Raw genomic sequence first — 14366 nt, forward strand, 5'->3', positions numbered from 1 at the left:
TCCCATACCTGTATATATCTATGAATGTTTATCAAAATATGATAGCACTGGCCCAGTGTGCTTTATTTACATATTTTTTTTATTTTTTTTATATCATTACGGTAGTTTATTTTTGGTGTAGGGTTGCCACCTGGCTGGATATCTACCCGGCCGGCAAATAAAAATAATACTCGTATAAATTAGTGGTGTGCGGGTTGAACCGAAACCAGTGGTGACTTGCAGGTTGACCACCAGTTGGGTGGGTTTGGGTTTAAATCTGGGTGATCATTGCGGGTTAGAGTTGGGTGCTGTTCAGACTGGAGAAGTACACTCCTACACTGCTCCCAGAGATTCCTTGCCTTGAAACAAGAGGTGTACACAGAAGTAGTGTACAGATCAAGAAGACGCAGGTACAGGTTGGTCAGATGCCCTACATTGGCAACATTTTGCGAGTTAGGATTGGGTGCGAGTTAAAGGAGAAGTAAAACCAAAAGTTAAAAAACCCCTACCTCCCTACCCTACATATACCCCCTCTTGCCCAAAGCCTAAGTGTTACCCTGGGCAAATGCCCCTAACTTTTTACACACCCCTCGGTGCAGATTCAGGCATCGGAGTTGACAGACACCATCTTCAGCCGCTTCGTTAATCTTCGGAATGAGACCGGCGCTTCGGCAATTTTCGGGAGTATCGGGGCATGCGCAGTTGTCGCAAATTAGAAAATTTCTCCAACTGCGCATGCGCCGATACACCGGTCTGATTTTGAAGATTACCGAAGAGAAGAAGATGGTGCCTGAATGCCTGAATCTGCACTGAGCGGTAAGTAAAAAGTTAGGGGCATTTGCCTGGGGTAACACTTAAGGTGGCCATACATGGGCAGATTAAAGCTACCAATATCGGTCCTTTAGACCAATTCGGCAGTTTATCTGCCATGTGGGGGCTCCAGATGGGTCCTCCCGATCAATATCAGGCCAAAAATCGGCCACTAGATAATGATCGGTCAAGTTTGATTTTTTTGTACGATCCAGGACCACATTGGCTAGTTGATGCGGTCCTGCAACCCCTCGGAGTCCATTCGTAGTATTGTAATCTGATTGTTTGGCCCCAGGGCCGAATTCATCCGATATCGCCCAGCCGTTAGTGGGCATATCGGGTAAAGATCCGCTCATTTGGCAAGGTTGCCAAATGAGCAGATCTTATAGTGTATGGCCACCTTTAGGGTAGGGTAGAAGGGTAGGGTTTTTTTTAACTTTTGGGTTTGCTTCTCCTTTAAGGTTATGCAGGTTAGGGTCAGGTGCAGGTTGAGTATTTCCCAAAAGAGAGATAACAGATATAGGAATGGGAGTATTTCATTTCACCAACCTGTGTTCTGTCGAACTTGTTGCTTACTCCTACATAATTGCACCAACTTCATCCTCAGAACAGGTACTTTTGTGTTTAGGCTTAGCAAACTTTCCATGGTATTAAGAGTGGTGAGAAAGAAAATCACCCTGACCACATGGAATGCTTGCAGAATTTGTCTCTCTCCCCCTTTTTTTGTTAACTTGGCTTGTGTCCAGCGAAGGAGGAAATAGAAATGTGAGGAGAGAATTCTGTGGAATGTTAAATGCACTGGTGCATTTATTCCCCCTTTTATCTCTTGCCAAGATTCAGCAGAGATGATATAAATTCACAGTACAGTCTGCTAAAAACTCTAACAAAATATATATATATATATATCATTTAAGAATCCCACCGGAAAAGGTGATTTTCTCTTTACTCAGTTCAGTTTAAGCCTGCGAAAAGCATTACATGAAAAATCTGATTTACAGCATCGCTATCTCTCGTATATTCACTTCTTAGAGAAAGGGTCACTGAGGGCATAGATCTGCAAGGGCTTTCCTTTCACATTAAGGTGAATTTTTAATAATATATTGTGGAGCAACATCAGGTCACTAACTAGCCTTCACATTCTACAGTAATTATTTGTTTCTTGAGTTATAACTTCTGCTATACAGACTAATTAGTATTAGAAGGTTAAGGGTCAGGGTATATGGTCAGATTCAGGGAGATTAGTTGCCCGGTGACCAGGGGTGCTTCGCCAATGAGACGAGTTGAGGCTGTCGCCTCAGGCAGCAGCGCCCCACTAGGTACCAGGGGCGGCAAAAATGCTGCTCCTGGTACTTTAAGAGCGAATTTCTGGGGGAGGGGGGGCAGCAGCAACTGCTGCTGCCTCAGGTGGTGGAGGGGCCAGGATCACCCCTGCCGGTGACAAACGACTACTCTCCCCGAACTGCCTTCTCGTGGTCTAAAATGTGCCGAAGTTTCCTGGTGAGGCAACTTCGGACGACTTCAGAAAACGAATTGCGAAACTTCGGGAAACAAATCGAACTTGGAAAAACTTGGATCTAATTAAAAATACTTGATTCAAGTTTTTTTCGGAGAATGTCAGAAAGGCTGTAAACATCACCAAATTGATCCCTGGACCTTTCCCATTGACAATTCAGCAGGTTTAAAGTTCTTCAAGGGACAGAGTGTGATAAATCTTGAAATTATGGATAATTCCGTTATCAACAAAATTTTTCACTTCGACCCTTAATAAATACGCCCCTAAGATACCAAAAATTCCCTCCCCTTTAAACAAAACAGGGATAGTTTGTCCATATATTGCAATATATTCAATCTATCAACTAGGTCAGTCATTCCTGGTCTGGCCAGTCCTACACTCTCGTTAACCTGATTCATTAAGAATTCTATTGCTTCATTATACAGTCTAATCAGGGATGATGGTTTACCTCTAACTTTGCTTTCAAAGGTTAAAACTCCCTTTTTATTGGCCACCACTGGGATCACCTGACTGTAGCTGGGGATGGTGGGAGCTACAACATGGAGCTGGCCACTGCTCCTGTATAAATTATTACAACAAAGGGAAAGTTGTGCTCAACACCAAACTTTAAACCAGTAGGTGAGGTGCAATACGGTCATGACAATAATATTCATACAATGACAAGAGTCCTATCTATACAGTATATTTATAATGTGAATGTTGTGGTCAAAGTCTCCTGCCTAATGGTTTAAAATTTAGTGGTGAGCACAGCTTTCTTTTTACTATACATTAGTTCAAGGGGAAATAGGAGAGTTTACAAGGCAGGCAGCAGGTAACAGCAGGAAAAGAAATAAGGGTAATCAGCAGTCAAACAGCAGAGTCCTAAAACAAGCAAAACTATGAAACCAAGGCAAGGACAGAATCCTAATTGCAGGATATTCAGTAGGTAACAAGGGCAGGAACTCAAGAACACATGCAGAAGCAGATCACAGACCCTGAGCCTAATAACGAAGCAAATACTATAGGAAAAGGCAAGTTTATATAACAGTTTGATTGAGTTATTGCCTGCAGTTGGCCTTAATGATGTTGCAGGGGAATACAGCAAGAAGCCCATTAGTATACTTCCAATGTGAAGCCTAGAGAGCCTCCTGAGGCCTAACATGTAAAGGTACCAGCCAGTCATCGAAAATTTCTCAAGTTCTAAGCAGAGCTATTTTAATCAGCTACATTATGATATTATGTTTTACAACATGGCATCAAATTGCATGTTCTTCCCACCCTGATATAAATGTCGAAAAATATGGTCTGCGCAGCAGTTCAGAACGAGTTAAGTGCAATGTGCTGAATATCAGACATTAAACAAAAAGATTGTGAATCAAGGCATAGTGTGTCTAAGACCAAGCTGTCTTTCTTCAAGACTGAAAAATATTAGCTTTGGCAAAGACTGGTCCCGTTTACGGTAAAAACAGCGACCTGACTGAAGGATGTTTTTATACTATTACGGCTTTGACTAATAAGCCTGGTTGCCTCTGAGGTTCCTTCATTAATAATGTGGGTTAGAAGCAAAGAACTGTAAAAGCTAAACATATATAGACTGTGTGTGTATGTATGTATGTATATATATATATATATATATATATATATATATATATATATATATATATATATATTATATCTCAGTGCCAGCAGTTGTAGCTGTATAGGTGTAGCATTTACTTAAAGGGCCAGATTCAGTTCTTAAAGGGATTTTGTCATGATTTGGATAGTGTACTTTTTATTTCTAAATGACAATGTTTACACTGCAAATAATTCACTACCGTATAAATATGTAATTCCTGAACCAACAAGTATATTTTTAGTTGTTGTAATATTGGTGTGTAGGCAGCTATCTCGGGTATTTTTGCCTGGTCATGTGTTTTCAGAAAGAGCCAGCAATAGTGGGTTTTTTACTAGTTAGCTTGTTATCTGGTTACCTTCCCATAGTTCCATTGATAGGCTGGTGGGGGAGATAGCACTCCAACTTGCAGTGCAGCAGTAAAGAGTGACTGAAGTTTATAAGAGCACAAGTCACATGACTCAGTGCACCTAGGAAACTGACAATATGTCTAGCCTCATATCAGAGGCTACTCAGCCCGCTACCCACTGCGTGTGCACACCTGACTATGCGTGCAGGTGAAGGAGTGGAGGATAAAGGAGAGGGGAGAGCTAGAGAGGTCAGCGAACACGGACTAGGGGTAGGCAGTAGAAACTTAATACAGTAAGTACCTGCCAAGTAATCCCTTATCTTTGCGCCCTAGGCAGGTGCCTCTTCTGCCTACCCCCATTTCCGACCCTGGTCTAGACTAGTGATGGCCAAATCTGTCCTGTTTCATGTCACCGAAAAATTCACAAAACGGTGAAAAATCCTAGAAACGCATTGAAGTCAATGGGCATCAAAATAATTTTGACGCGCACGACAATGTTTACACGCATGACTTTTTTGTCCAAATGCATTAAAATCAATGGACGTCAAAATTATTTTGACGCGCAACAATTTTTACACGTGCAACTTTTTTGATGCAGCAAAGTTTTGCAGCAGTTTCACGGAAAAATTAGTTGGTGACAAAATGGGGAAATTCGCTGCGAATCCATGCCTGGCGAATGAATTCGCCCATCACTAGTCTAGGAAGAATAGGGAGAAACATTTTTGGATGTTGAGAGAGGGAGGTATGACCTTCGGCAGAGGTTCTAAAGGTCATGGAATGAGAAAGAGACGTAACCACTGCCAGTAAATTACTATCAAGGAAGATAGTGGGGGTCATTTATCAACACTGGGCAAATTTGCCCGTGGGCAGTAACTCATGGCAACCAATAAAATCGTTGCATTCATTGTTCTACCTGCAGCTGGCTGAAGAAAGCTAATCACTGATTGGTTGCTATAGGTTACTGCACATGGGCAAATTTGCCCAGTGTTGATAAATGAGCCCCAGTTGACTAGGTAATAACTAGTCATATGACTAATAAAGAAGGAGAGACTTACCAGTCTGCTCAATATTAAAAGGTCACTATGATCATTTATATCTTTCCCTGCTAACTTTGTGCAGTGTAGAGAATTAGGTAGACTAGTTTTGCATAAATAGATTTATTCACATTTTGCAAGGAATTCATTGTTTTGCTTGTATGTTGAAGAGTAATTAAATGATTATATTCAGGCCACAATGGCCTGAGATCCTGAAACCCACTGTTAATGTAACTGCAGGATTAACATAATTAATTAACAGACTACTTTAGATGCGAACATGTAGAAAAACAAAGGACGCAATGGCTTTGAAATTGTATACAAAATGCATATATTAACAACTGATATGAAATTAGAAGTTTTTATAGGTAAGAATGTTTAAAAAATTAAGTGTGAGATGCTGTTATAACTTAAATATAGGAAATTACGCATTAAAATGTGTAGAAGTTCAAAAGTATGTCTTCATCGTGAAACCCCCCCAAAATACCCAAATATGTTATTTATGAGTAATATAGAGCTTCAATAACATATACAGGTATGGGATCCATTATCCAGAAACCCATTATCCAGAAAGTTCCAAATTACGGAAAGGCTGTCTTCCATAGACTCCATTTTATCCTAACAATTCAATTTTTTTAAAATTATCCTTTTTCTCTGTAATAATAAAACAGTAGCTTGTTCTTAATCCAAATTAAGATATAATTAATCCTTATTGGAAGCAAAACCAGCCTATTGGGTTTATTTCATGTTTACATGATTTTTCTAGTAGACTTAAGGTATTAAGATCCAAATTACAGAAAGCCCCGGGTCCCATACCTGTCCAGGATAAAATATTGTTTGGTGTCTTTCCAACAAGCCTTCACCATTACATTCATTTACATATGTTTCCTCTTAAAGAGGACTGAGCACAATTAGTACTACTCAAGCAGGAATGGTCAAACATAGGCCCATGGGCACTTACCTATAGCAACCAGTGATTAGCTTTTTAAAACTAGCTGCAAGTAGAACAATTAATGCAGCAATTTGATTGGTTGTCACCGGTTATTGGCCATGGGCAAATTTGCCCAGTGTTGATAAATGACCCCCTGTGACTTAACAGTATATACACAAGTGAAGCATAAAGGAACTTTCTTAGATCAGCTCCCAATATTGCATCTTCTCAACACGTGGATAATACACAGTGAGTAGAAGTAATCATTGCCATAACAGATCAAGATGATAATGTGGAAATCATGGGCTTATTTACAACCATACATGCAAAATGCCACTTTTATGAACTCTGCTCTGTCTTCCTGATCTGTGGTTACATTTATTTCATCTGTTTTTTGTACACACAAAATATATTATGCTCAAAATAATTTTTCTATAATGAATACTACTGCTCATTATCAATTTATTTACACTATTACAAGAGATTGCTTGATTCTCCTAAGAGACACGGAGGGGGTTATTTATCAAAATCTGAAAAGTTCTCCCAATTTTCAAAAAAACTACTCTGACCATATCCGCACAGACTTTTCCCCTCTTTTTATATCCATATGTTTTTCCAAAAATTTCTTGTGCGGAAAAAACTCAATAAAATCGTGAAAAAATCTGAATCCTACAACTTTTTTGCATTCGTCACCAAAAACTGGGACTTTTTCCAGAGTTCACAAAGGAATGTAGTAGCACTCTGCAGAGACAAAAACATGTTCCTGGAGTTTAATTAATCGAATTAAATCCCCAAGGTCATTGTCCTCAAGAGCAAATATGGAGCACATCGCCAATTTTTCTTCATTAAATGGCTGGAACTAGGGGTAGGCAGCAGAGGAATGTTTATTGTAGTGTGCATACTCATTGAGCTACTCATCTTTAGTGTTACCTGGTCTATGTTCTCCACTAACTCTACTAGACAGGGTTAATGGTGTGGTGCTAGCATGAGGGCTCAGATAACCACCCTTGTCTTAAGTGCCAAAGCTCCTTGGGCAAGCTCTACTTCTCCATAACATCTGTGGTCTTTAGCATATCATTTACTTATGAGTTAGGCAGTATTAGATGTAATAGATTAGACATCTGGGTACCATTTATCTCACAGCTGTATAGTTAAAATTCAGCCTTGGCCTATTGCAGGGGTCTGTATTATGCAGAAGAATCACATGTTACTTTTTATTTATACACAGTAATATATAAGTTCTCAATCTACATTGCCTGAAATAACCCACCTCTGCTGTCTGGGACAACCTCCTGAAAACTTTCAGGCAAGAATCACAGAATCACCTTACATGGCTTTGGTGCTACATGTTTGTGCTACTAAAAAAAGCAATCTTGTATGGCATTTCCTAAAGGCGGACTGACACCTGACAAATGTTTAGGTCTCATATTTTGTCATAGGGATTGTATACTGAATGGTATTAAACTGAAACTCTTATCATTCCAAACACTGAAGGCCTACAGTTTGCCTTACTTTAAAGGAGAAGGAAAGCTACGGAGGCATTTTTTTGCCAATAGATCAGCTGCAATAGTGCAAGATAGAATGTTATATTTATTCTGTAGAATTTTTTACCATATCTGAGTAAAAAGCTCTAGAAACTTACTGTTTGTTTAGGATAGGAGCTGCAGTATTAATATGGTGTGACATCACTTTCTGCCTGAGTCTCTCCCTGCTCTGAGCTCAGATTACAGTAGAGAAGGGAGGGGGGAGGGAAGAGGAGCAAACTGAGCATGCTCTTGCCCAGGGCAATGAGGTTTAAGCTGAAGGCAGGAAGTCTGATACAGAAGCCCATGTGTACACAATAGAAGGAAAGAAATGCAGTGTTTCTTTTGACAGGGGACTCAGAGCAGCACTACTTTGGGGGTTTATTGGTATATTTAGATGGACCTTTCTGATAAGGCTTACTTAGTTTTAACCTTTCCTACTCCTTTAAATGGTGTTCATTTGGAGGAGTTGATGGACTTTGGTCTTTATTAAAATGTAAAATGAAGGCATAGGGCTACCCTGCTGTTACTAGCTAATGAAGCCCTAGGTTTCTCCAAGGAAAACTATACCACCCCCAAACAATGTAGATCTCTATAAGAATATATTGCATAAAACAGCTCATATGTAAAACCCTGCTTCATGTAAATAAACCAGTTTCATAATAATATATGTTCCTAGTAGTATGTGCCATTGGGTAATCATAAATAGAAATTCGCCATTTTAAAAAATAAGGGCCTCCCCCTGGGATTGTATGATTCACGGTGCACACAAACATACCAAACAAACTATACTTCTTAGGTCACAGGAGCCAATTAACAGACAGAGTTCTGTCTTTTGCTTCCACGCTTCTTCCTGTTACAGTCAGAGTTGTAGTATTTCTGGTCAGGTGATCTCAAAATGGTGGGTCAAGGCAAGAGAGGTAAAAGGGCAATATTTACTTAAATATATATTCCAGTTTGGTAAGATTTTTTAATATGCCACCTAATATGATATAAACTGTTCTGTTGCTTAAGTATTCATTTTGGGGGTATAGTTTTCCTTTAAGATATTTCCCCAGATCTTCCACCATCTCACCTAGGGTTGCAACTTTTCTTTTCACAGAAAACAGGCGGGGGCAGGGCAGATGAAGTCGGGGGGGGGGGTTCAGTGATGATCCTGGGGGCAGGGCAGGTGATGTTAGGGAGGGGCAGATAATGTCAGGGGCTGGGGTATGATATTGGGGGAGGGACTGATGATGTGGAGATCAGCGATTGGTTGATCACCATGTCATTAACTTCAATGTCCTGTCCTGATTTCCTAGTTTGGAAATCCGGACAGGAAGGTTTCATCTGGAGAGACCAAATACCTTGAAATCCAGACAGGTGGCAACCCTAATCTCACCAGAATATTCATCTGGGGGAAAGCAACTAGATACCCACCAATTGTACATTTCTTTATACATGCATATATCACTTCTGGGAGCAGACACCATGGAATTAGACCCATGCTTGGATGAAAAAGCAAAACATGTAGATCAGTGATCCCCCAACTAGTGGCTCACAAGCAACATATTACTCACCAACCCCTTGGATGTTGCTCTTAGTAGTCTCAAAGCAGGTTCTTATTTTTAAATTCCAGTCTTGGAGGCAAGTTTTAATTTCATGAAAAACTGGTGTAGAGCCTCCTGTGGGCTGTCAGTCCACGTAGGGGCTACCGAAAACCCAATCACAGCCCTCACTTGGCATATCTTTACAGAGACAACATTTTGTAATAATTAGCAATTAACTCTTGTGCCTGTATAAATGGCAGATTAGTGCTCAAAAAGGTCTTCTGATTTTTAAAGACTTGTGATTGTATCTCCCAAGTTACACCAGGTTATGTAAATACCTGCTGGTACTACAAACCATGAAACTTGGAAGTCTAACGTGGTATATTTTCTGTTTGATTCCTGTTTGCACTGATGTGTTTGATTCTTTTGTCATGCTTTGCAGGCTGAGCTATGTGAATCATGCAGAAGATCTAGCCTCCAAGCTGCTCCAGTGTTTTCCAAAGAACAGACTGTCGGCACAAGCTGCTCTGAACCATGATTATTTCAGTGATCTCCCTCCCCGGCTATGGGAGCTAAGTGACAGTAAGTACACTGCCGGATTCCTTCCTTTCTGCTTTTTGTCTCTTTTCTTGGATCCAATATTTTATTTTCCACGCTGTTTCTGCATTTATTTCACCCCGAAGAAATATTTGAGAAACATTTCATGCCTGTGTCAAATGAGTTAATCTAAGAATCAGAATCCTGAATCCTCATTTCCCCAGTTTAATATCCATTTTCATATCATGGCCTTAATTAACAGGCACTAGCTGTCCTTAGATACTGCCCCTTTGGGTCATATAAACTGAAGTTCTTCTATTATTCTCGGTTGCGTGTGTAGTTAATGTTCAAGAGCTCTTCTTATGGGGATGAAAGTTAATATCCCATATTTTATTGCTCTTTTTGACTTATTTAGCAGCAGCTAATTCTTTGGGGCTGTGCTTTCTAAATTGATCAGTGGAGTAAAAATACCTTGAATATTGGTGGAGCAAAGCCTGCCCCAGATGGGGGTCTATGGCTGGGACTTTACTAGAGTCCATTTTTTTTGCACCTGTTCTTATTTACATCTGTCCCTCTCAGTCACATTCCCTTTTGCAATTTTGCCCCCACCCACCCATCACAACTGTTCCATTTTAAAATGTGCCATCTGTTTACCTTCATAGGTGTGTCTATAGGCTGTCCTGATTAGAATCTTTGCTGGTGGGCTCACTGGTAGAGCATCAGTACCACTAACCTCCTTTGGCTGACTGTGCTACTAAGCTCTCACCAAATTGCCAGAACTGTCTTAGAAAATATGTATATTGTAACATGCCCTATATTTGCCCCAGACATTTTCAAAGCTCCTGTCTAAAATAACTTTACTTTAGCTTTTGTACAAGAAAGAGGGTCTTTCAAAAAAGTCAAACCATTGCTTTTCCAATGCCAAGAAATAGCTAGAACCCAGCCTTGTCCATATGAAAAACTATATCAGAGAGTCCTTTAAAATGTGTGAAAAAAACATTAATAACCCTAGAATATGTGCTCAACATGAAGGGTAAGGCAAGGAAAACAATTTGGAAGAAGACTGTTTTGTTGCTAGAGTGACATTTGTGAAGCGCGTACAGATTATTCAGAAGTAAATGGAAACTCTTGTATGCTATCCCTCAAGCAACGAAAAACACAAATATAGAAATAAGTATCAAGCATTTCAGATTCTTTGAATTTTCAATGAAGAATCATATCCCACTTGATTTAACACAGTGTGACATCCAGAAAACGCAAAGACAGTTCAAATAAAAAATTTTTTACTGTTTGTAATTTTAGAAAAAAACGTGTTTGAAACTTATTTTTATACTGAGCAGTTCTAAAGCAGTAGAGGAGGGGGAAAAGTGTTCTTGGAAGAATATTATATGGAATCAAAGATACTGTAAGTTAGTTCATTTAAAAAAACACACACATGGATTGCAAGCTTTTATCAGCAGATAGAATTTACTGCATGGATGTTTTCTAATAACTTCAGACTGCCATTCAACCCAAGAATACCAATTGGCAGGTATCGTTTAGTACACATCTAGGGGCAGATTTATCAAGGGTCGAATTTCGAAGTAATGGGAGTTGTTTTGAATTTTTTTTTTTTAAATTCAAATCAAATTTGGACTATTCCCTAGTCGAAGTACACAAAAATTAGCTTGAAATTCAAAAAATTTTAATATGAATTTTCAATTGATAAATCTGCCCCCTAGTGTACTTTGTTTACAAAAATGTGTGTATAGCTAGAGTGGTATAAGTAGCTCTACAGGAGTATTCATGGAGGCATAGCCTCTTCTACACAACCAACTAGAGTAGAGTCAGTAGTTAGAGATAGGATCAAGGTCAGGTGGAAGATCAGTAGAGACAGCAAAGACTTCAGGCCCAGGTCACAAGAACCACTTTGCAAAGAAATTGAGGATCCAACTACTATAATGGTAGCTAGCAACAAGCGTCCTTATTTCCTTCCATAACCCTCTTGTGTTACCCTTAAAGGAAGTGAGAAGGAGCTGGGCTGGACAATTTAGGTGTGGTTTTGCATCATTTGGGGTATAGAAGGGGAAAACTCACTATTCTTTCTCATAGTCTGTGCATAAATCTAATTCAGCAAAGGCATTCTTCAGCAGTATAGCAGGAGCTGAGGATATGTTCTTCATTCAATGATCATCATCTACTAAAGAAAGCATTATTCACATCATTAATTAAAACGGTTTCCAGTATCTGTAAAAACCAGGGAATAATTAATTATATTCTTACAGATGATTTAAAAAACTATTATTTTATGGTTGAATTGCATACATTCAAAGGTTACTGTATATACAAAGAAATCAAGTCAAAGCATTATTTTGGGGAAGTCAACCCCCTCCAAGCAGTAATTTAGACTGCCCCACTTGCTGTATATTTCTCATTTCATGTAGCCTTCTTCTCTGCACATGGCTGTGATTGGCTTGTCCTGGTTTTAAGCAGTGTCCTATGGATATTTAAGAAGAGAAACACTACAAGGGTATTGTGTTTGGGCTGGGCGCACTTGCATGTACAATAAGTAGTAATTAATAGGTTATGGCATGCTATACACACTATGGGGCAAATTTACTAAAGGGTGAACTGGCTAACGCTAGTGAAGATTCGCCAGCGTGGCGTCATTTTGGCACTTCGCCAATTTACTAACGGTCCCTGACGTAAATTCGTTAGCGAAGTAGACAGACTCTAGCGGTACTTTGCACCCTTATGCCAGGTGAAGTTGCGCTCTGACGAAGGGACGTACCTACGCTAATTCACTAAATTGCAGATTTTACTGAACGTTATCTCTTGCGCCAGACTTTACTTCGCCAGCTCAGACCAGGCGAAGTGCAATAGAGTAGATAGGAGTTTCTCTAAAAATAGTTTAGAAATTTTTTAGTCCCAAAAAACACTGGTGTCTTTTACTTTTTTCAGGGTGATAGGCTGAAAAATATCATAATTTTTTTTTGGGGTACCCTCCTTTCCCCCTACATTTCCTAACATATGGCACATAAACTATACAGTGGGCACATGTATAGGGCAATATAACAACTTTATTTTATTAAGGTTTCCCGGGCTTGTGTAATGTAATGGAGTTGCTGCAGCATATACGTCCATTGTACTTTAACTTGCCGCTGTTTGCAAATTAGGCATCGCTATCGTAACTTCGCTTTGCTTGACGAATTAACGCTAGCTCAACTTTGCTACCTTTCGGCTCCCTGGATGCAACCTCAGATTTTAGTGAATTTGCGCTGCCCTGGCGAATCTACGCCTGGCGAAGTGTTACGAAGTGAGCGAAGCCGTCGCTGGCGCAAATTCGGAGCTAAGTAAATTTGCCCCTATAACTTAATGTAGTGTGCGGGACCAGGAGCAAGTGTGAGCCATAAAAGAAGTTGATGTATTGCACAAATTTGATATTGTTAAGGTACATTTTTAACACCATCATTTTAATTGCATTGTAATACATTCCTTTTAGGTCTCACTTGTGCTGCAACTTTAGTCATGAGTCATTTTGACTGAGTGTATAATGTTTTGGATGCGCGTCCAAAAAGTCGCTCTTGTCAAGATCAGCGCACATCAGCACTGTTCGGACGCCAATTGTCTTTAACGCCAGCATCAGCTTGGACGCGGGCGTCAATTTCCGATTTTTCCAATTTTTCACGATTTTTTAGTGATTTTCATGATTTTTTCGTGAGAATATCCGTTTTTCACGACATTTTCGTGAAAATGTCCAAATTTCAAGATTTTTTAGTGAAACTTTCCAATTTGACGATGTTTCCGTGAATTTTCCGGGAGAATCACTACCAGGCAGCTTTCTACTGATCGCGATAAGGATCAAAATACTGTTTGGACAGTTTTTTTGGTAAGACTGAAATGCTCGCACGCATCTGTATCCCACCCGGTCCTCATAAAAATTGCCTTGAAACAGGTCCGTGGTGCCAAAAAGGTTGGGGACCGCTGCTTTATAACACTTTAATGTTTTGGGGTTGCAGACCCCTTAACTGCACCCCTCTGTTATCCAGCAGCACATAGAGTAGAACAGGCCTTTGCTTGGTGGTTTAATTGTGCTTAAAAGAGTCCCTAGTGTTGGTTACAAATGCTGCTTCTCCCTTCATGAAATAAAATGAATTCATTCTTTTCTTTTCCCCTCAGCATTTATACCAGACCACTCCACTGTGATCATTTTACATTTGTGACATCTCAATCCGATCTGAATGAATGATTAAGCACAGCTAGGATTTTGATAGTCCCTGAATACAGTATTCTCTAGTAGTGCTTTTCACTTAATATGAAGTTATTACCCAGTTGCCACTTAGTTTATCAGTCAGTGGTTAATTCCAGCTCCATCAGTAAAATAAATGGCTGCACATTATCACTGTGCAGCAGGCTGCCAGCCGGGAGAGACGTGTCCTAGTCATTAACAAGCACAATATATGCAGAACACCAGAGGGGAATTAAAACCACAAAAAAATACCTCAGGGTGGTATTTTTAATATGAGAATTTAATTTGTAATTTCACAGATTAAGAATTTTGGCTGCATTAATCCTTTTATCAGCTCAC

The 14366-nt window shown here is 39.7% G+C and overlaps 1 protein-coding gene across 4 annotated transcripts in view; it reads left to right on the forward strand.

Moving 5' to 3' along the window:
- cdk14.S (cyclin-dependent kinase 14 S homeolog) overlaps positions 1-14366 on the forward strand; it is a 288439-nt gene that overhangs the window by 228653 nt on the left and 45420 nt on the right. For all 4 annotated transcript variants that reach the window (XM_041567463.1, XM_018269154.2, XM_018269153.2 and 1 more), the window contains one exon: positions 9705-9844. In XM_041567463.1, coding sequence (XP_041423397.1) covers positions 9705-9844 — 140 coding nt within the window. The remainder of the gene's footprint in view (positions 1-9704; positions 9845-14366) is intronic.

The sequence above is a fragment of the Xenopus laevis genome, chromosome 6S, assembly GCF_017654675.1.
Source record: "Xenopus laevis strain J_2021 chromosome 6S, Xenopus_laevis_v10.1, whole genome shotgun sequence".
Classification (NCBI taxonomy): domain Eukaryota; kingdom Metazoa; phylum Chordata; class Amphibia; order Anura; family Pipidae; genus Xenopus; species Xenopus laevis.